We start from the raw sequence: 22,805 nt of genomic DNA, 5'->3' as shown, positions 1-22,805 counted from the left end.
TCACGTCCTCAGCATTGGAGGGAGGGGCACACCTGTGAAGGCGACCAGGCTGCACCACGTTCATGCACACAGGCGTGCAAGTAGCAGCTGTCTCTGGGTAAGGTACGAAGAGTGGGAACTGGAGCGATGCTGCTGCTCGGAGGAAAGGAGAACACACAAGACAGGGCAGGTCTTCTCCAGGATGCCAGGCCAGGTCGCCATGTCTGCAAACGGAGGCTTCCCGGGTGTCTGCTACTAACGACCGGGTAGCTTTCTGCTCCCAGGGCAGCAAGGCTGCGTTCAAATCCGTCAATGACATCAAGCTGTGCAAACTCAGTATCCAACAGAGAATGGTGTCTGATCATTAATTTGGCTGATGAAAAAATATTTATAGAAAAGGATGAAACCAGAAATAAGAAGGATATTTATTTTTTCAAGAACGTGATGAAACCTAGAACTTCTTAGAGACCTTATTTCTAAAATAGGTAACCTATTTTTCCCATTGCCTTTTAAGTTTCTCACATGCTTCTACTTCTGCTGTTGTTGATATTGAGACAGGGCCTGTGCAGGCTGGTCTGGAACTCGTGATCCTCCTGCACCAGCATCTTGAGTGGCTGGGATTTTTGCACCACCTCGTCCGGCTCTTTGCTCTTTTTAAAGAAGGAAATGGCAAGATTACACAGGCTCAGCTTGAGAGGCCGATTCTGTATGGGTTAGCACACATAAAAAAGTATGACAAGATGACACCCCCTACATTTGCCACAGTTGGGTACAGCCAAATTTAATTAGCTGAGTTATGAAGCAGTACTGAACAGTTCCTTGCTGTGGCTGAAGGCATGAAATGTCTTTATGGGATTACTGTAAGCTGAGCTTACGCTGAGCAGCTTGTCACTCTTAGAAAGTACTCGAGGAGAGAGCGCCACCTGGAGAAGCCCAGGGCGCTGAGACCCCCCACTCCACCTGTGCTTGGGGCGCTCCATGTCCTCCCAGCCCCCAGCCTCTCCTGAGTCCTCACGTGCTGAGTGTAAGGAGGGCTGAGCATGGCAAACCACAGTGAACCCCAGGTGCTGCAAGGATCCAGCTCACCTCAACGGGCCTGGCCTTAAAACGCAAGCCAAATTTCAGAATCCATTATGTGGCCAATTAATGAAGCCCCAGCTTCATTTAAAATTGCGTCCTGAGCTCTTCGGAGTTGTAAGCTAGTGTGGGATTTACCTGGTTCTGACTTGGAGCTGACTGAGCTCGGGTGCATTTAGCAGCAGCACCTGGTGAGCTCTGCCACAGCACTGGAAGCTCCCAGTGCTCTGGAGCAGGTGGCAAGGCACTGTCCACCCAGGGAGAGCCTCAGGCTGTAACTCACTAGCAGAAATAAAGGGACGGAGAGTGTGGGCTCTCTAAAGGCAAGGAGCCTTGCTGAGGATTTTTCTGCTACATTAGGATGGACGAGAGGACAATAAGTCTTTGCAGATTTTAAATTCACAAAGATAAAAAATAAGAAATCCTGAGGGGGATCCAAAAAGTCATGGTGTTCTCGCGGAGGATGAGCTCATCCCAGAAGGTGGAGATGAAAACCTCGGAAGGAACAGGATGTAAATAATCCTCCTTATGGCGAGTCCCCACGCGGCTCATCCCAGCCACTGTGGGACACGTGTAGTGTTAGTGAGCTGTGTCTGCTGAGGGCAGATGACTCAGGGGTGTTCAGTGTGGCTCTGCCAGAAGCTCCAGTGGCTCTGGGGGCTTTTAGGGGAAGAGAGGGTGGCACAGGGAGGGGAAGGGGTGCGGAGACGGTGGGCAACCCAGGCACCCTGCCCCTCTTGGTCCTGCTGAGCCAGAGAGACGCTCTGCTCACACTCAGGGTTTGCCTTTACTGAAGGTCTTCGTGAGACTGAACCACAGCACGCTCAACACAGAACACGAGGCCCTCTTCTGAGTCCCACTAGAACAACGTTAAAGGAAGACAGACGTGGACGAAGAGCCCATGCGGGTCAGGAAAACAAGGCGAGAGGCAGATGCATGAGTGGCATCTGACATGCGACCTCTGATGTCACTGTGCTCCCAGGAGGTTGGTGGAGCCGGCACTTGTGGTTTCCCTGGAACCCTGGAAATGCTCAGGTGCATGTGAACCAGGGGGACACCAAGCACAAGGAAGGGCTGCCCCTGGGCACCACGGAGAACTGCCACCTGCCCTGCCCTCCTGGGCTGGGCAGAGTCAGGAGGTCTGTCCCGAGTGGTGAATCACAGAGGCCCTGGACTGGGCAAGCCTGAGCACAGCGGAGGTGGCAATGAGGTGCCTTAGTGACTTCGTGATAAGTATATGCACACTTGTCATAGACTATATGAAAGATGGCACCATTCTCAACCCATTTTTAAGCCAAGACACACTTACACTAAAATCAGACAAAAATGTTCTAAGAATACAAAAGACCCATGTAAATCATGAATATAAATGTAACAATCCTAAACAAAAAGTAAGTAAAATCCAATAGTGTCTAAAAAAAGATAATTCTCCTCTAAACCAACTTAGGCTTACATTAGGTATGCAAGGATGATTTACTATTTTGAAAATATATATGTGCAATCTATTAATTAATATTCAATAGAGCTGAATGACAAAAATCTCAACAGATGATAAATATCCATTTCATAAAAATTTTTTGAAAATTGTTAATAGAAGGAAACATCATTAAGGATTACATTAAACATAAAACTAACATCATCCTAAGGCGAGAAACAGTAGAATTATTCCATTTAACATAAGAAATGAGCTAAGGATTCTATTTTAGTCAGCTTTTATATCTCTGAAATCAAAACACTTAACAAGAACATCTTAGAGGAGGAAAAGTTTACTTGGGACTCATTTTTTTTTTTGGGGAGGTTCAGTCCACAGATGGCCAACTCCATTGCTCTGGGCCCAAGAGACGCTCATCACTGGAGAAGGGGCCAGCAGGGAGGTTGCTCAGCTTATGGCAACCAGGAAGCAGGAGAGCAAGGGGAACAGGCCACAGGAAAGGTGAACCCTTTCAAGGAAGTCCCCAGTGACCCACCTCCTTCAATACTCTATCTGCCTTTAGTGAGCACCCAGTCAGTCCATTCAAACCAAGAGGAACTGATGAGTTTACAGTTGTAATAATCCAATCATTTCACCTCTGAATATTCCTGCATTAACAGGAGCTTTTGGGGAGACCTCACATGCAAACCACAGCAGATTCCAACTACTACTGTTTCTAGTCCTCACTGTATTAGAGTCCCTACCAAGTGCAAAAGAAACAAAGAAGGGAGTCATAAGGCTGCCATGATGTACACGCGACATTATTGTTCTAAAAGTACAGACTCTACAGACGGCTTTATTAGAACTGACAGGAGAATTGAGCAATAGAAGCAGGAACACAGAGTGGCTGGGCTTGGGGCTTTTGCAAACAGAGCTGTACTTCTGATGCTAGCAGCAAGCAGTGAGGATACCAATGATATCGAGATCAAGTGTCTAGAAATAAATACAACAAAAGATGCACAGTATTTCCAAATGAAAAGTTATAAGACCTCACTAGGAAATATTCAAGAAGACGTAAATAAATGGACAGACAATGTTCATGGATAGGAGGACTGAATATTGTGAGAATATAATCCTTCCTAAGTTGATTGTGGACTCAAAAATCTGAAGAAAGTATTTTGCTCAACTTGATGAGATGATTTAGAACTTATATGGAGGAATGAAAAACAGGATTAGGCACATACTTCTGAAGAAAAAGATCAAGGACAGGGACTGGCCTGTCCAGATGCTAGGACTTATTCTGAAGCTATGATGAGTAAGAGTATAGATTTGATGTAGGAAAATAATAAATGAAATGGATGTGTTCCCACTGATAACTAGTATTCATGGGAGTCATTGCTCAGATTGGTGAGCACAAATGGGACCTTTAGTGAGTCATGAAACGATGACCATACAGGGAACAGGAGGGCTGGGCTTCTCTCCCACACACAGCAGGAGAGCAACTCCCCACTGGTCACAGAATTTTAAAGACCAGGCTTTCAGGACTTGGCAGAAAATCTGGTGAATATCTACTGAAACTTAGGGTAGAAGAAAATTTCTTGTACAAGATATTGCCAACATTGCCTGGAAAAAAATTTGGGAGTCTAATTAACAATATTAATATCAAGGATGGCTGAGTGTGCTGGTAAATGCCTGTGATTCCAGAGACTCGGAAGGAGGGTTACAAGTTCCAGGTCAGCCTCAGGAAATTAGTGGGAATTTTGTCTCAAAATAAAAATGACTGTGAATTTAGCTCAGTGGTAGAACACCCCTGGGTTTAATCCCCAGTACCCAATAAATAAATGAATAATCAAGAATTTATGATCAGAAAACACAGGAAGTAAAAAACAAATCACAACTTGGGAAGAGACTTTTGGAACAGGTAGAGTGTATTAAAGATGAATGTGATGAGTAAGACCTTCCATAAGTCGGTAAGAAAGCGCAAAGAATATGACAGAAAACTGGATGTTTTCTGTCCAAGCAGACATTTCCCAGAAAACGAAATGCAGCTAATAAATGCAGTGACATACATTTGATAGCTATCCAATCAATGGCAATCTAAGAGCAGCCGCAGCGTCCAGTGTCAGAGGGCCCGGTGCACAGGCTCTCTGTACGCTGCTGGAAGGAGGGTGACTCATGGTAGCCATGCTGGAAATGAACTCGGCCAGCCCTTTTCTAGCAGGTTCCCTCACAGGGCACACCAAGGAAATGCTGCACCCGAGGAGCAGGCCACGGCCCAGGTGCTCAGCAGCAGCACGCTCACAACAGCAGCCCTCACGCAGCCCAGTGCCAACCCCAGAGGAGCAGCTCCACCCACAGGCACGTGCCCTGGGTGAACACATTGGTTGACTTGCACAGCAGGCAGCTCTAAAAGCAGATGGCTACTTAAGACAAAAACTAAGAAGCTTGGCATTTTATATAGCGACACATAGGTCAACAGCATATGAAGCAGCCGAGGAGTTAAGGTACTACTCCCGAAGAGGGGAGCAAGTGCCTGTGTGTGGTACTGTGTCACACATGCATCACATGTATGCACACCTCTAGATTCATGTGTGTATACACGCTTGATTCTACAAACAATGGCTAAATATTAAGGCGGGGCTTCCAGGTGAAGGCATTTCAGTACTTTGGGGAAAATCAGCGATAGCAGAGATCTATGAACAGCACACACTATGGTCCAACTCCCCTTTCACAAAAAAGAGAGAAGATGAGGTGTGGCAAATGGACATAAAGTGGCCTGGGACAGACCCACAGGTCTCCAGGTGTCTGGGCCAGACACTTCCTTCCAAGTCCCACCTGCAGGGGAGAGGTACCCCCAAGGCCAGGGGAAGGCTGAGGGCCCAGCTCTGCAGTGACACGTGGGACCGGTGGTGAGGGCTGTCCTGAGCCTGGCTATGTGCCCCAGTGAGGGGAGACACCTGTGCACCACAAAGCCAGAGCTCCTGCCCGTGCTCAATCACCTGCAGGGGTTGGACAGTGCGCACACCATGAGCATGCTCACCTCCCGGTTCTGCTGGGTTAGATGGCTCTCTGAGGACCAGACATGCCTACTAAGAGCCAGATGAATAAACAGATGCAGACCAACATTAAGATGCCCAGTTCTGGTCTCACATGAAGCAGACAGCAGAAATGTGTTGGTGAGGTGAGGGCATGAACACCCTCATTTGTCTACAACCAGCTCTGGCTTCAGGTGGTACACATCTGTGATGTTTACATGGGGTACATTTGCTTTTAGCCCAAAAGAAGACTGAGAGAAAGCACACACTGGGGGTGAGGGCGGGAAAGGCTGGCAGGTCTTCAGTTACCATCACTTTCATGGAAACACACTCCAATGCTTGCACCCCTTGGAATATCTGCATCTGGAATGGTTCTATAGACTGTGCACTTGTTCATTAACCAAAGTAGACTACGGAATGGCACCATGGATCTTCACTGTGAATGTCTGAGCAATGCAGAATCATGGGCTCACTAACACCTACTGGATCAGTCTTCCCCCAACACAGCCCCGGAGGACTCATGAGCATGCTGCAGTGGGAGAGGCTCTTGTCCACAGCCCTATGTCCTGCGTAGAGCTGCAATCTACATGTACTTTACTTGGAATTAAAAGGTATGCAAGTTACCAGTCGTCTCCTAAAATAAATGATGAGAAGCAAGCAAGGCTATCATAACAGAGGAGAGCTGTCTGGAGGACAGGTTGAGACGGTAATGAACCCTGGATGATGAAAGCAGGAGCTGAGGGTCTGTCACCGGTGTTGGCTGCTATCACAGGTACTGGGTGCCTTGGGGCTGCATCCTGGGGCATCTGGTGCTCTGCCACACTGTGTCTTAGGCATTTGCCAGCATGCTTATGAGTGTGGCCTGACTCCCACCCCCATCAGTCTGCAAGGTCAGCACTCTCTAAAGAGGAGTGAAATAGTGAACACTGACCTCATGCCACTGGGCAATGTGCCACGAGGAGCAACATTAAGAGTACTAACCACCAGGTGGGGAAGGTCTGCCTAGAACCGAAAGCGGCAGCACCGTGGGAAACAGCAGCCTGGATGAGGGGCTTCTGCCAGATGTGGAGCTGGCGGACACTCCACGGTCCAGGTGGACCACCCAGGGCACTCACCGGGAGGAGAGGCTGGGCTTGCCGCTCCTGCTGCAGCTGGTGTAAATTCCCGGGCCGTCATCGAAGCAGCTTCCCAGTGCCAGCTTCTGTCTGATAGATTCTCTCTCATTTTTCTGTGCCTGAAATTTCAAGAGAATAAAAGATGCTGATCAGCGGGCAGAGACATCACAAGCTCGAGCCAAGCTCCTCTGAACCGTGCCATTAGAGCAGCAAAGGGCAGGGTTACAGTTCTCGGGCACGGGAACTACTGAAGCTGAAACCACGCCTGTGGCTCCAGGCTCCACTCCTCACAGCCCTTTGTGGTCACAGCTGGGAAACAGGGGCCTCCTGCTAAGTGCCCTTCACCAGGACAGAGCTGAGCTGGCTCTGTGACCTTTCTCCCCACGTGCTGCTGCAGGCAAGTCGTAGGCCAGTACCGTCTCCTAAATTTGATCACTTGACCTCCTCCCTTCCTCCTGTTCCCTTCAGCCCACACCTTCTAGGCATGAACATGGGTCAGCTCCTTGTCAGCACCCACTGGCCTTGTGAACTAGTGGTCGCCACAGTGAGGGGTAACTCTGAGCCTAGGCCGAGGCAAATGGTGCCTGCCTGCAGCACACCCAGGTCCACCTGGGGACCCTGGTCAGGCCTGCAGCATGAGAAGCCCCGGGAGGAATGTGTGGGATGCTGGAGAACAGCAGTGGGGCCCGTGTGCCCCACGTCAGGCATGGCGTGCGTGGGAGGAGCTGGTCAGTGCAGCCCTGGGTGTGCTTCCGGCATCGGCTTTCAACCCTTTAACAACGGGGAAGAAGAGCAGAAGCTCTTTCCTTAGTTGGAAAACCACTGTGAAAGCAAACACGGTGAGGTAGAGGCTCCGGGCCAGGGATGAGACTGGGTCTGTTCTGGGGTGGTGACATGTCCTAAGCTGGAGCTCGAGGCCACCTGAGCAACTCCTACCAAAACACGCCGTCAGGGAGCCAGGAAGGGGGACAGTGGGCTGCTGGGCTCGCCGGGGAGACAGTGTGGGCAGCCAGGCGCTCTGATTCAGGGCATTCTGGTCACACGTGGCCATCTGCATTAAATCCAATGGTCAATCCATCACAATAAATTCCAGCTTCTCGTGACTGGGCTCATCTCAAGAGCTCAGCAGTCACCGGTGCTGGTGGGCCTGACACGGGACAGCACAGAGAACTGACTGTGTGGCCCATGGAGGACAGGGTTCCAAGTTCCAGCTCCGACTGCTGGGCCGATCACTCTGTGGGCCTCTAAACCACGTCCCCAGCTCTAGCTCCGAGGGCCACTGGCTTGAGGTCTGACTCAGAGAAGGCTCACCTCTCCTCTGCTTCTCTCCACCACTGTCCAGTCCTGGGACACCAAGGGCACACTGAACGCTCAGGCTTGGTGAGCATGCCTGCCTATGCAGAGGGTGGCATAACCCAGGGGCGAGGGAACAGCTGCTACAGATTGCTCCCAGGGATGCTGATTCACCTCGCTTGCTGAGCACAACAGCCCTGGGCCTGGGAAGTGACCGAAGGATGCAAAGGGAAGCAAGATGCCCTCTGTCTCAGTGGCCACTTGCCACTGTACTGCTGGGAACCCTAATTAAAGCAAAGCACCTTCTGAGCACGTAGGGCTGGCCCTGGAGGTTGTGGGCCCAAGAGAAAGCAACAGCATCTTCATCGAACACAAACTACCTTCAGCAGCCAGTGAGCCTGTTTCTCAACCCGTACAGCAGTCCGAGCCCCAGACCCCGGGTTCTCACCCTCGGAAAACTGCAGAGAGAGTTGAACATCCAAACAAGAGATCAGGGGCGTCCTGAGTTGAGGACCACGTCACCAAGCTGCGGGCCAATGCTGGCCCGGGCTAAGAGTGGCCAGGCTTCAGGCAGCAGCTACCTGCTGTACCTATGTCTGTCTGTGCAGTTCACTTGGCCACCCAAGCTAGACACTGGGGAGGCCCAGGGATTCTGCTTAGCTTAGCTGCACCCGAGTGCTGGCAGGCTGGACAGGACGTTAAGCACACTCTCCTTCCACCTCTCTCTGGATCCCACCAAACAAATCAGAGTGGAGAATACAAATGTCACCCGAGAGCCCATCACTTAGCGACACATCATGGCTAACATTTTGGTATTTCCTCCAACTTTTTATCTTATATGCTCATTTTCCCCACTTTAAAAAGTTGAGAGCACATTGTTTATGGTATTCGGAGGATATCCCTGAGACCACTTCACGTTCTTTAAAAACACTCCTTAAGGACGGCCCATCTCTCCATCTGATGTGTTTCCTCCACAGTCAGCGATTTGGGCTGTGGAATGAACAACAGCTCAGAAGCGAGTGGCTGGTCCCTGCCACAGTCCCTGCACAATGCCTGGTGGCTTCATGGGGACAAGCCCTGGAAGTGACTTGCCAGGTTAGCTGTGTGTGAGCTCATGAGGGGCTGCTGGCCACGAGCAGGTGCCCACGGAGCACGTGGATGATGCTGCCGCGCCTGCCCCAACAGGCACGGGGAGGTGAGCTCTTTACTTCACGTTCCTTGATTCGTCACTGACAGGGAATTCCAGATTTTACCTCCTGCGCTTCTTTCCTCTGAGTCACTTACTCCTGGCTTTGCTTATTTTCCCACAAGGCCTGAAAGTTTAAAGTCTTTTGTATTAAGGGTGCTTGTTCTCTGAGTTTGGCCTGTCAGTGTTCCGTGGTCGCGGTGACACCTTGCCTCCTCTGTGATGTCACGGATGCCTTGTGCTGGAAGGCGCCCTGGTCTGGTTATCAGACCTCACTGCGCTGGAGGGTTAAGGAGGACCAGGAGCATCGGTGAGGAGCTGCAGCAGTAGCAGCTTTGTGACTCAACCCACAACTTCTGCTTTGAAGTCGCGGAGTCTGAGGGTGGCGAAGGGTAGAGTTCCGCTGGGCAGAAGGGGCAGAGTTCAAGTCCACACTTTCAGGTGCCACCTCTCTCTGCTCTTCCACATCAAAGAGGAAGGTGTTCAGGCTGAGGAGGTGGTGCGCACCACACTGGAGAAGTGAGTGAGACCCAAGAGGCCACTCCTCCCTGGACATGATGCTTCCTCAGAGGTGGACAGAGGACCAGACTGCTAAGCACACACCACAGGCTAAACATGGCCACGCATGTGACACCAGCCGTCCCCAAGCACTGCTGCCTGCTCTTTCTTTTGGAACAAATGAGATCCCTAATGTTCCAGGTAACTATGATTCCGTTCAATAAAAAAGTGCAGGTTTAAGATTCAATAGGTGGAACCTAATCTCTCAGCTGCCCACATGCATTTGTGCATGGCACGTGTATGTGTGTGCTCGTACGCAGTACACATGTGTGCATGCACGTGTGTGCACATGTGCAGGTGCGTGCATATGTGTGCATGTGTGGTATGCGCGTGCGAGTGTGTGTGGATTCAAAACCCATTGCTCTCTAGAGAATTACACCTGCAGGGTGGTTCGGGGAGGCACAGCTGGCCACAGGGAAAATTACACCCATAGGTGTAATTCGTGAAACGGGTACATCCAATAGGAAGGAGGGTTTCAGTTCCCATGGAGAGCGGGCAGTCAAGGGAGCAGATGGACTGGGAGGGGAGGCTGGACCAGGAGATCAGGGAGGACCTGCCTCTCCCGGCCCTGCTCCAGATGCATCCTGTGCACCCATTGCTCTCTAGAGAATTACACCCATAGGTGCTCCGGGGAGGCATAGCTGGCCACAGGGAAAGGGAGATGCTGACTCTAAACAACAGTCTGGATGCACTCAGGGCAAGCACAGCCACGTCCACTCCTAAAACAGTCTTTGGAAATAGACACATAAGACAGAAGTGAAGCACCTAGATTGACAGGTCACCAGGAAGCCAAAGGGCACCCGAGGAATGGCAGTTCCTCACCACAAGGCAGAAATGCCATGCAGGACCCAGAGGAGAGCTAGACTGCTTGGAGAGGGGCCCTCATCCCACCTGCATTCTGATCTGCCATCCTCCCTGCTGCCACCTGAGCCGAGCACAAAGCTTAGGGTGACCCTGGAGGGTGCCCACGAGCTGGAGCTCAGGACAGGCCACAGGACAGTGACGCAGCCTTCCCGGGACACCCCTTCGCTGCAGCCGCCCAAAACTGGTAAGAACACAGGGGTGTTCATAAAGAAATAAAGGCAAAATGTTCGCTTGGGTAGACACTCTCCAGCTCCAATCCAATACGTCCCCGAGTCCTTCCCCACGCTGTCTTCGGGACACAACGTGTGCCCATCCTTAACCATCAGCACTATCCTCTGTCCTTCCCAGGCCCCTCAGATCTGCACTGAAACCAACAAATGGAGAAACGGTCATTTTCTGTACTTCCAAAGCGTATTTGAGACACCTGCTTTGGAGGGTCACCTGTGGGTCCTCTAGGTTCTCAGGAACCCCACTGGGAACTGAAATCCTGGGTCCTACCTAAAGCCATCTGGTCCTCAGGACACAGGACACAGCTCTTGCTCTCGAGCCCTGCACATAGGAGGCAGCTGGAAAAGGGCTGCTGCGCCCCGAGGAAGGGTTCCTAAGCTGAGGGGGTGGGCACAGGAGGACCAGGGAGACCCAGAGCTGCCACGGGATGCATCTGGAGCAGGGCCGGGAGAGGCAGGTCCTCCCTGATCTCCTGGTCCAGCCTCCCCTCCCAGTCCATCTGCTCCCTTGGCTGCCCGCTCTCCATGGGAACTGAAACCCTCCTTCCTATTGGATGTACCCGTTTCATGAAGCTGCCTCAGCACTCGATGCCCTGCGAGTCCCCTTGCCTGCACTTTGCTGCCTGGCTACGTTGTCCCCCAGTTCAGTGGCTTCAGGGGGCATATGAGCATCTCACCAGGGTGCAGAGTTTGGCTCAGAGGCAGGGGCACGAGTAACACATGTTTATACAGAACCTCCCCAGGACCTCGGGTATGCACCGTCACAGACAGACAGACTTGACCCTCCATAGATCTGGGCATCTGCAGGGCATCCTGGAACTAAGATCCCTGGATGCCACCCCTGGCAGAAGGGACACTGTCATTGAGAAAGAGCTAAGGACAACAGGCTGCACTGTCCCAGGAGCCGACAAATACACCAGTCCCCCGTGGCCTGGGAAGGGCCTCGGTGGCTGGGACCCCTGCACACAGGTGAAGGGGCACACACACCCAGGCCCTCTCCACCGCCCATTTCCTAACCCACAGTTCTCAAACTTGGCTGCACACCAATCATCAGAGGGCTCGTGAAACGCAGGCATTCCGTTTGAGAAGGGCCAGGCTGGGCCGAGCACGCATTTCTTACACACTCCCCGGTGCTGCCTGTGCAGCTGTTCAGGCACAGAGTGGGTTTCTCTCTGCTGAGCGTGTGTCCACTCTGCCTGGTGTTTGGCCTTGGAGCTGGGTGGAGCTCGTCTGCCACGGCCTTGTGGGACGTCTGTTTTGAAGCAATTGTTGATCCCCTGGCTCAGCACAATCTACTGCCTGGTGACACGTGCATCATCGCCATTAGCAGCACCCACAGGGGAGGCAGCGGGTGCTCTGGAGCTCTGTGGAAAATTGCTCCTCCCTTAGCCCCGTGAGCACGCCTGTCTCTTCCCTGGCCCAGGAGACGGCCTTGCTCCAGCCGTGGCAGGTGGCATCCCGGAGCGGCGAGTCTGCGGCTTTCAACCATCAGGACAGAAGTCAGTGTTCACACAGCAGATCTTACTTTCTTCCCAGTGGGAAAGCAAAGAGAAACCCAAAGATACCGATGATGCTGCCTTCTCACTGAGATCAAGCACGGGCTCACCGTGAAATAAACTATGAAAACGGTGTTGCGTGAGGACGTGGCGTGTGTGTGTCTGAATGTCAAGTGCACAGACACTTGCAGCAGGCAGGTCTCTCAGGTTGCTGCCTCCCACTCCATCCCAGGGGGTGCCTTTCCGCCATCAGTGGAAAGGAGAGTTCAAAGCCTCAGCACCTTCCCCTGGTGTCCCTGTGCCTGAGTCTGGGCTCGGTCCTCTCGTTCTGTGCTTGTTACACTTTCCATTCTAGACACACACACCCCGGGCTCAGGAAGGGCGTGACACAAGGTCCCTGGAACAACGCTGAGATCCCCGACGTCTGTACCCTCTCGCCCACCTCCCCACAGGTGTCGGCCTGGGCTGGCCATGTGCTCAGCCTTCAGGGGCCACTAGCTCAGGGCCAGTGCTTCTGCCCAGGAGGGCCACCCAGGGTCAGGCCTCGGGCTCACTGCTTCACCTGGGAAGGTCCTCTGCCCTCCTTCTCCGCACCGTGAGGGGGCGACACAAGCAAAAGGGAGGCTGTGTGCCTCCAGCACTGGCCTCACCTGTGAAGCACTGGAGCAAGGTCTTGGAAACGCCAGGCTGATGCTCAGGAGCCACTGGGCATGGGAGCTTCAGTGAAGTGAAGGAACGCAGAGCACACCCCTGGGGACCCCTGCGCTGGACATCGAGTCCTGAAGGGGAGTTGAAAACAGGCCTCTCCCTGTCCTGGGAGCAGCGTGCCCCAACAGAAACAGCTGGGAGCAGCCTCGGCCCACCTCTGGCTCCTGAGCCATGGTCTGAGGTGGCCAAGGAACCAGGGGCAGTGCTGTCTGCAGCTCTATTTTTAGCAGGTGTCACTTTTGAAGCCTCTAAGCCCATGGCAGACACTTGGTGTCACTGCCAGAAACACAAGGGCCCAGACACTGAGCACGTGCTGGGCCACAGGGATACGGGTGTTCTCAACCTCCCACCTCCGGACGCACTTAGGATCTGGGAGAGCTGGACAGACACCTGACAGCAGGAGGCAGGGAGGCCAGGTACGGAGCTGGGGCAGCTCAGGTGACCCCAGACACTGGTGCAAGTCATGAAAACCCGCTGAGTCTGCTGCTTTTTCAGAAAGGGACAGGGATGTCTGTCTGTCAGCTGCTCTAATGATTAAATGAAATACTAGACAGAGAGCACCTGGCACGGAAAGGAAAGGTCCTCAGTGGGAGCCAGGGCTACGTGAAGAGGGAGGATGTGCAGAGAGGAGGGGGGGATGGACGGCCAGAAGTGACCGCAGGGGCTGTCAGGGGCCAGCGGGAGGGACGGAGGCTGAGGGGGTGCCAAGGTGCAGCCCGGCCTGCGGGTGTAGTAAACCCGTCAGAGCGTGTACTCCAAAACGTGAATTCCATCTCAGCTGGAACAATAAGCCACACGGGTACCTAAGAACAGGAGGGCTGGACGCCTGAAGAAACTGGCTAAGGAGGAGGCAGACAGGGCCGGGAGAGGCTGGCAGGATCAGGGGTGCGACCTGTGCACGGACAGCATGGTTACCCGAACCAACCCAACCCATCCCTGACACCGGCTCACTGGGGTACAGGGGGTGAGATGGCCCTGACCTTTACACCAAATGCAGGCCAGGCCTCTGCTGCCCAGGAGAGGAGGCTGCCTGGGCAGGAGGCACCTCCCAGCTGCCTCGGGCCCCCGGTGCTGCACCTTCACCGGGTGCCTGGACGGGGAGGCTGGGGCTGATGGAGCTGATGCCGCTCCTCCTCCGGGACTGTGTGGGGAGGGTGGCCCCGGGCAGGAAGGCAGCTGGTGCTCTGCTCCCGTTCGCTGCAGTGTATTGCAAGCAGTCGCTGCCGTTCACCTTTTAAAAAAACATGAGGCGCAGCTGCGCTTCACTTTAAATATTGTTCCTTCCAGCCTTTTAGTTTTTTCACGGGGTCCTCCCCCGTCTTTCACTGTAATTGGATGTACGACACTGGAGACAGCAGCCCTGAGGAGCAAGGCAGGCAGCAGGCAGCAGGCTTGCCAGGCCCGGCTGCACGCCCTCCTGCTCTGAGCACAGAGGCCCGGGACAGTGGAGGCCAGCCTTCCACCACACGCTGAACTACATGTCCCGTCTTCTCTTTCTCTCCTTTCATGAAACTGGCATGTCCCCCACCCAGGAGGGCTGGGCTGCACACTCGAGGTGCATGCTGACCCTGAACTCTCCCGGGCAGCCAGCTCAGGGCGGTGTGTGCCTGAAGCTGTGCCCACCTGCACCATCACCTCCTGGAGGGAAGGCCCAGCCTCCTGGGCTCCGGGCACTCCAGGGAGGCTCTTGGTAAAGGACAGTGGCCTGAAGCATGAGGGAGGGAACCTCAGGGCCAGGTCTGGTTCTCCACTAGGGAACAGGGAGGCAAGGGGCCCCACATGCCTCTCAGACATGCCAAGGCCTGCATCTTCCCTCCTAAGCACTAGGAACCGACTTCCGCTGCAGGGACCAGAGGTCCTTCATGAAACCTCTTTCTTGCAAGCAGGACCTTCCCTGAGGAAAAGGGATGCGGAGCCTCATCTTTTCCTTCCTCTGCTTGTTGGAATCTAATTTTAATCATCAGAGAGTGACCTTCCCCTGAAGGCTGTTTCTCTGACTTTCAAACAAAGCTGCAAAATAATCCCCACATGCGTGGTATTTATTAGTGAAACCCCTTCAGGGAATTCTGAGGTGCCTGGCAGGGAGCGGCCTCAGAGTGGGGTGACGGCACACAGGGCATGGAAGAGGAAAGCCAGGGAACCGCTGCTGTTCATAAATCCTCGATTCACACCCACGTTGTGTGTTTACAGTGAGCGGAGAGCGAGCGTAACCTCTGAAAAGCACGCGTGTCAGAGGCATGAACTCACACATCCTATTGATGGGTGCATGGTCACCAGGCCTGCAGATCCTTGCTTTATGGAATTTCATTTTACATTCTACTCTGACCACTAAAGAGCAAAGACACTGAAGGAAAAACTTGGGAAAGGAAGATTCCAATCAGGGAAAGTGATTCGTGCACCAGGTAACTCTTCCCTAATCTTCACATTTTTTTCTAAGAAGCCCAAGCTGCCCTGTTGCCTAGAAGCTCTTGATGAAATCACCCATGGTGTTTTCTCCAAGCACAAAGGAGCCTTCTTGTAACCAGGATGTGCACGAACTCTGAAGCGCTTGCCTGTGGAGAGCAGCGGAAGGCGGAAATGACAGAGCAGCCCTGGAGTCCAGGGTGGGGCTCTGCAGCCTGCAGACCCTCCACATGCTCACAAGCTTCCCCTGGTGTCTGTGCCCATCAGGCACCCTTGCAGCGGAGACGTAGGTATCCTGGTGCCCTGCTAGGTGGGCTTCCCCATGCAACTGGGCTTCATGCAGGCTCCGTGCGCTTGTCTGTGGCTCCGGCTGGCTGGCTCAGGCTGTGGCCATCACGGTTCTCTCACCGCAGGCCTGTGGCTTCTCCCCAGTCTAAGGGGGATGCTACTCAGTGCTGGGGACCATCCTGAAGGGTCAGCAGCAGACCATCTTTTATATCTTCTCAGGGAGACCTGCCCTGTGCTTTCCTGAGGAACAGGCTCACAAAGGAAGCCCAGCCAGCTCTCCGGGACTGAGAACAGAGGAAGCAGACAACTTCCACCTGCTCCAAGGGTAAGCGATCTGACCCGCCGAGCACCCAAGTGTCCTCTGCCTGCCACTTCCGGGGCAGGGGACAGCTGAGCAGGGCTGGGGCGCCAGGGCTCAGCAGACAGAGCACCCACACCCCCTCCTTTCCTGGGGATCACAGGTGATGGCCGTGCACAGGGCAGCAGGGCAGGCCACCCACACCTCCCCCATGTGGGAGTCCCCGCCCCAGAAGGCGCACGCTGCCGTCCCCGCTCTGAGATGAAGCACACACATTAAGGAGCCTGACACACACGCTCACACGCGAGACAGCTGCTCCCGGGCTTGATGTCACTGCGCACAGGGGCCTATGGTGACAGAAGCGTCTTCCCATCTCACTCCAGGAGAACAGCTAATGACATTTTCAGTCAAATTAAGAATTCAGCAGCGAGTTCTACTGTGCTATCAGGCTACAATGAACTGACACCTGCCTAGGAGAGAAGAAATCGTCATTTCTTGGTCCCCGAGGGCAGGGCCCCAATTCTTCACCTTATGCTGCATTCGACTTTGGTAAACCCTAAGAGGGAAGGACACGGTGTACATTTGGCCCTCTGCGGACAGAAAGCATATACTTGCAGTTTGACTTCATGACCTCACCCATGTAACTAAAGCTATTTTTAGTTGAGCCTGTTATTACTAGACAATTACCATCTACAACATTCCTAAAATACATTTACCAACTTTCAAAAGACAAGCAACGAATGAACAGATCTTGTATCAATTTTTACCAAACCCCAAACTTTTTGTCTAGAAAACTATATATTTTTCATCATTAAAAATATCAAGCTTAGGCCAGCCATTCCAGTAATTATTTAAGTGAAATGTCAATATGTGCCGAAATTTAAAAAAAAAAAAAAAATCCACTGCCTTACACAAAAGACCTGCCTAGCACCGAAATGCACGATAGGATTTTTCCAAGTCCACAATACAGGCATGTGAATTTTGGTCCCTGCTAGAATATCTTAATGACAGAAGCTGGAGAAGCAGAAGGAAGCGCTCTCTTGGCTTAATGTGTTTGAAGGTGTTTGAGTCTGTGCATTTAGTGTTCCCGGCTATACTGTGGCAACGGCTTGAGAGTGGAATCTGGCCACTTCTCGAGGGCGCTCCTTCCCCCAGTTAGAAAAATGGTCCGATTGTTTGCCAACAAAAGCGCTCTCCCTTACCTCCTTGTAATTCCCCTCCACGTCCAGAGGGCACGCCTGGCTGATGACGTCATCCGTCCCATCACCGTCCAGATCCATCCTTAACTCCTCAGGACCTCGCTTAGGAACAGCCTCCCACCAATCCCCACAGGCTCGAGTGCCACTTGCCAGGCCCCTGGCGACTGCTCATGCTGGCACGGAGCGCGGCGGCCAGCGTCTCCGCCGGCTGTCCTGTCCTTGCCCCTCGGTCCCACAGACACGCCCCGCCGGCCCTGGCTGGGTCCTGCCTCTGCACAGGGCAGCTGCGGGCTGGGGCTCCCTGTTCCTGACACGGCTCTGTCTTCCCACCACCATCTGCTGTCACCTTCCCCGAGTGTCCCTGCCGAGCCCCTTCTGCAGCACCTTTCCAGTTCCCAAGAAGGGAAGAGGGCCACTCTGCGCCCAGGCTGGGCGGCCGGTATGACCCGGAGCTCTGCGAGGCAAGCTGGAGCTCGCACTCCTGCTCCGAATGGGGTGGACTGAGGGATAAAAATAGACGCACGAACTCCCAGCTGCTCAGACTTCCCTGGTGAGTGGGAAGCCGGGTGTCCCACAGCAAAACGGCATCGACGGCCAGAGGCTCACCAGGGAGACAGGGTCTGCTCTTTTTTCCTCCCCCGATAACTCAACTATCTTAAATCATCAGATGTAAAAGTTTCATTTTCTGGTAGGTGCCCCAGCACAAAACTGAAATTGATTCCAACACAGAGAAGGACCCCTCTGTCCCAGGAGCAGTGCTTTGTTCTCTAACACAGGCAAGAGAAAAAGCCCCCTCGACCTTCCTTCACACTTCAGCCACTGGCAGCCCTTCCCACAAAAGCAAGAGCTCTTTTCTGGGGCTCTCCTTACCCCTTTCCCAGGGCTTCTGTTTTGTTTGTGGCTTCACAGACCACAAGGAAGAAGGGCCCACAGCTGGAGGATGTTTGCACCCAAGAAGCAGACAAACAAGTACGCTCACACACACATGCACACACACACATTGCCATCCATCACTACGGCCACAAACTAAAAATAACACCCCTTCCCTGCTTTCGAAAGAAGTCTGCAGGAAAAACAGGCCAGGGGAGAATTCAGGAGGCTCCACTTAGCGACACCCCGACATGCTCACAGAGAAAGCAGCGGAGAGCGTAGGCAATCACTTTTCCAAACTGGAGGCTCTGCTTGCTGTTCTCTACTTCTGCAGTGCTGGAGATTGAATCCGGGGCTTGGAGCATGTTAGGCAAGGGCTCTGCCTCGGACCCCACGCCAGCCCCTGAGCAGCTGCAACTCCCAAGGACAGAGTTCTGAGAGTCTGGTCCCACAGGGCCACCTTCCCTGTCAGAGCCTTCCGTGGTCTCTGTATCTCTCCAGAAGTTTTCTGAGTTTCAGCCTGTGGAAGACTCCCGGCACAGGCGCGCCTCGGTTTCCACAGTTCATGGTAGCTCCGCTTTACACGATAGACACTCTTCTCTGCAGCCCTGATCGAAACCTAACCTCCTTTCCTGTCCCCCAGTTCCCTTCAGACAGGACAATGGGCAAGCACAGCTCGCTGGAGTCCCTCGTCTGTCATCTGAGGCCAGAGCAAAATGCCTTTCCTCTATGTGCTGGATGTGACACCTCGACCGTGCAGAAACATGGATGTTCCTCTGGGCGCTACGGTTACGCGTCTAGGTGGCAGAAGGACGGAGTCATACCTGGCAAAGGTCAGTCCATCAGAGAGGGCAGCGTGGGGTGAGCACTTGCCCTGCTGGCCGCAGGTGGTGTGAAGCAATGTTCCACCAGTGTCCACGGAGAGGGCGCCCCTCATTCTGTCACTTGTTCATGATGTGCCTTGTGTCCTGTTCTGTCCTAGCACCTGGAGCATTTGAAGTACTGGCTCAGGGGCAGGTGCTGGCACTGCTGGGGTGGCCCCGCCGGCTCCAGAGGCAAAGCATGGCCTGAGCTCTCGCTGGGCTCTGACGGCAGCCTGGATCCTTGGGGCACAGCAGCAGCGGCCGCAGGAAGCCCCACTCAGTCCACCAGTTTTCGAACATCCACTCAGTGCGTGAGGCAGGGCTCACGGCGTTTAGGCAAGGCCTGTGTCTTCAGAAGCCCTGCCTGCTATAAACGGGGTGGGACAGAAGGAAATCTGTGTTCTGAGGAGCAATCTGACCAGGTGAGAGGGCAGACCTTCTGCAGGAGGTGGCACTGGGTTTGGAAGCAGCAGGACCCTGAATTGGTGGCAACAGGCGGGAGGCTTCCTGGCAGAGGCATCCAGCCAAGAATGGAACCTGCAACCGAGGCACCGAAGCCAGGGCTACAGAGCCCAGACCTCAGTGAGGCCAGAGGCCAAGCAGAGGGACCTGGAGTTGACCCTAAGAACACACAAGCACTAAGGCTTTCTGAGTGTAGCCTCATGACCAGGTGTGTGTTTGAGCAGTAGGGTCTGCACTTCCAAAGGAGGGAAGGGTGAGTCGTTCCCAGCCCAGTCTCTGGGAACGTGAGGGGCGCCCATACCCAGGGAGCTGCTTAGGCAGGACCGGGTGGGGCGTGCCCTGGTTTCCATGCGTGTGCTTCTCCCCAGACACAACTGCTGGAGATGGGAAATGAGCTTGGGAGCTTTTAAGCAAAAGGGACCCTCTGACCCAGACTTGTGCATACAAGTTAATGATACTTCCGAGCTGTCCGTCAGGGGTCACTGAGAGGAACTGGCCTTTCCAAGGCTGCCAGGCCCTGAGGTTGTGGGTGAGGCTCTTCCCTGAAGAGTCTGGAGAGCAGAGGGTGACGGCTCTCTCTTCTAATAGGGCTATAGCCAAAATGCCAGCACGCACCTAGCGCCTCTTGCTGAGGTGACTCTGTGAGGGAGAGGCCACAGGGATGACTCAAGGTGAGAGCCTTCACCGACAGCAGAACCACAAACCAGACGCCCCCCTGGGCATGGGGGTCAGGGCGCCGTGGGTCCACGCAGGCGCACACAGGACCCTCCAGCACTTGGCAGCAGCAAAACCCCCTTTCCAACACGGTCATCTCTTTGGAAGAGTAATGCACACGGATCGACTGTATTTCCACAAACTGGCAAGAAGCAACTGGGGAACGGTGGCACAGGGCTGGAGGGTGCGCCGAACCCCGGATGTGCTCAGGAGGCCCAGCGGGAACCAGGAGCTTGTCATTCTGGCTTGTGCAGAAAGGTGCTCTGCCAGGGGACCTGCCGACCCTCATTCCAGGATGATACAGAGGAGAAAACTAACAAGAAAAGGGGGTAGTGCCCCCACCCTGCCCAGAAACAGCACAGCTAATGGTGGGGGAGGCAGGGCGGCCTCAAGGTCAGGTGAGAAACCTGAGCGCTAGGCCTCCCTCCTGGGCAGTGTTACTACACGGGCAGGCACACCCGCCCTCACCCTCCGTGACACAAGCCCTGGAGGAGCCAGAGAACAAAGAAGAAGACCCCTGCCCTCGGAAAGCTTGCACAGAGCCAGGGAGAGGGAATCAGGCAGGCAAGCAAAATACACTCCGGGATGGGCGATGATAAGTGGTGAGTGAGAGAGGGCTGCGCTGGCCCTGCGGGGCCCAAGTTCACAGAGCAAGTCCAGATGGCCTCCCCAAGGAGTGGCACTGGAATCAGGCCTGAAGATCGGGGTGGGCGGCCAGCGGAACGCAGGACAGTCAGCTGAACGGTGAACAGGCTTCAGCACAAGTACTTGCCAACCCTGTGGGGATCTGCTGCATTTGGTGGCCCTATATGGGCATAGCAGGCAGAAGGCCCAGGGAGGGCAGGGCTGACCCCGCAGGCCAGCGAGCTGCACAGGTGCCTGGGGACAGGCCCTGCAGCCCTGGAAGGTCTGGGCTTGGACTCCAAGTAGGAAAACAAACTTTTGAAAAATTATGCCGTGTGGAACATGATCCGACTTAGGTCTTAAAGGCTTATTCTGGGTATTTGGTTGAAAACAGATTAGGGAGCTGGGGCAAGGCAGGGCAGGGGGCTGCCAGGGGGCAATGGCAGTAGTAAGGTCCCACCTCTGTACATATGTGCCAAAATGTGCATGTAAGTTGCAGGAGAATGCACTCTGAAGCTCCATTCAGGGCCCCTCCATCAAAGATTTCTCCAGAAATCCTAGTATGCATCACTTATGGAAGGAAGGGAATCAGTTCTCCAAATAAATTTTATTAACTCGCAAAAAAATGTCATGCTAAGGAATTTGCCTTAAGCCCTGCATTATCATGCTTAAAAAATATAATAAGCCCTCATCCCAAAAGGGGAAGTTTCTGACAAATCTCAAGCTGTCCCTATCACCAGAAAACCAAGACCAGATGGAGCTGAGGACTAGGGAACACACCTTTGCTGATCCAGGAGCATGGGCCAGCGGGGTTCCAGACCTGGGGCCTCTGGCTGGATGGGGACTTGGCTTCAAGGTTGTGTTTCTGATTTTTCGGAGCAGGGTATCATGGCGGACCTTTCAAAAGCACACATACCTGGCCATCTGCTGCAACCCCATGGTGACTGTCTATTCCCTACCATCACCTCCCCAGACCACTCAACTCTCCTACAGAAACCAACAATAAAGACTTGAAAGTACCAACACACCACGTCACTGCCACATACTTCAGGTCATATAAAAAACAAAACCAATGTGTCTTCCTTTGTTAGAAGCAGCAGACTAACATAACCTTCTCCAGATGACATTGAGGACCCTTGACCAATGCTTCACCCTATAAAAACAATAATTTCACTTTCAGCTCAATGAAAAGATACAGGGAATAATCTCATATTAGCTTGGCCTGTGAAACATAAATTGTATCCCTTCTCTGAAAACACAGAAGAAAAGATACTTTAGTTGTTACAGCAATTTAATAGCCAGCAATGGCGGACACACATCCATAGACAAGGCTCTATGTGGGAGACTGGCTTCCCACCCTCCAGGCCTAGACTATGTCTGTGTGGTTTGGGGGCTGTTTTCTCAGAATCTCTGTCCCCTTGGCATGGAAAAGAATTTCTGCAAACCACAAATCTTGAGTTCCTAGGTGTCTTATAAAACTAAGACACTATAAAACAAGCCAATAATTATAATTATTCCAATTATTAGGCAGAGAAAGAGTATGTAAGTATATTTTACAGGCATGCTTTGCTTAGGAACCCAGTCTTCAGCCTGGCCAGTGTGCTACTTGCCAGCATCGGTTTACTGCTATGAAATCCGACCTCATGAGAAACACCTGCCTGTCTCAGGTGACCCACCTCACACAGGGAAGGGGCCGTGCTGGGTTAGGCACTGGTCTCTAGAGCTTCTGAACTTGATCAGCTGAGGAGCACCAGCACTGACTCCCCAGGACCTGGCCCCATCTCCTGTGGCTGCAAAGGGCTGTTCCTCTGAGAACACCCTCTCTGTTTACAGCAAGCACACTTTCATGTTGCCTACACAGTCCACCTAACAGGAGGCAGAACCCTAGACTGATCCTTGGAAACTGTCTAGGTGTTTCATTCATAACTCCAGACAGCGAATCAGCAGAAAAGAGGAATGTGCATTAAAATTATTCTACATGGAGTTTTAATGCACACTGCACCCTGATTCCCACTAGCCATTTAGACCAATGCACTGGTAAAAATAAGTTTGTAAAGACACAAGCAACCCAAACGCCAAGGGCTTGCTGGCTGATTTTTAAAAATTTCTAAGATCATCGACGATGACTTTCTATT

At 53.2% G+C, this 22,805-nt stretch overlaps 1 protein-coding gene and 1 long non-coding RNA gene across 7 annotated transcripts in view; one reads left to right on the top strand and one right to left on the bottom strand.

Moving 5' to 3' along the window:
* The window catches only part of Schip1 (schwannomin interacting protein 1), a 111,395-nt gene that overhangs the window by 17,329 nt on the left and 71,261 nt on the right, over nt 1–22,805 (bottom strand). For 5 of the 6 annotated variants that reach the window (XM_047563802.1, XM_047563800.1, XM_047563801.1 and 2 more), the window contains one exon: nt 6,618–6,736. In XM_047563802.1, coding sequence (XP_047419758.1) covers nt 6,618–6,736 — 119 coding nt within the window. Of the gene's footprint in view, nt 1–6,617; nt 6,737–17,140; nt 17,484–22,805 lie in introns of those variants that run through there. The other variant, XM_047563804.1, reaches the window with a different exon arrangement.
* LOC124992677 (uncharacterized) lies at nt 15,557–18,834 on the top strand. Its single transcript, XR_007110169.1, has 3 exons — nt 15,557–15,638; nt 15,860–15,965; nt 18,651–18,834. It is a non-coding gene; the product is annotated as an uncharacterized LOC124992677 (long non-coding RNA).

This window comes from Sciurus carolinensis, chromosome 9 (assembly GCF_902686445.1).
Source record: "Sciurus carolinensis chromosome 9, mSciCar1.2, whole genome shotgun sequence".
In the NCBI taxonomy this organism is placed as follows: domain Eukaryota; kingdom Metazoa; phylum Chordata; class Mammalia; order Rodentia; family Sciuridae; genus Sciurus; species Sciurus carolinensis.
This window is presented reverse-complemented; position numbering and strand designations above follow the sequence as displayed.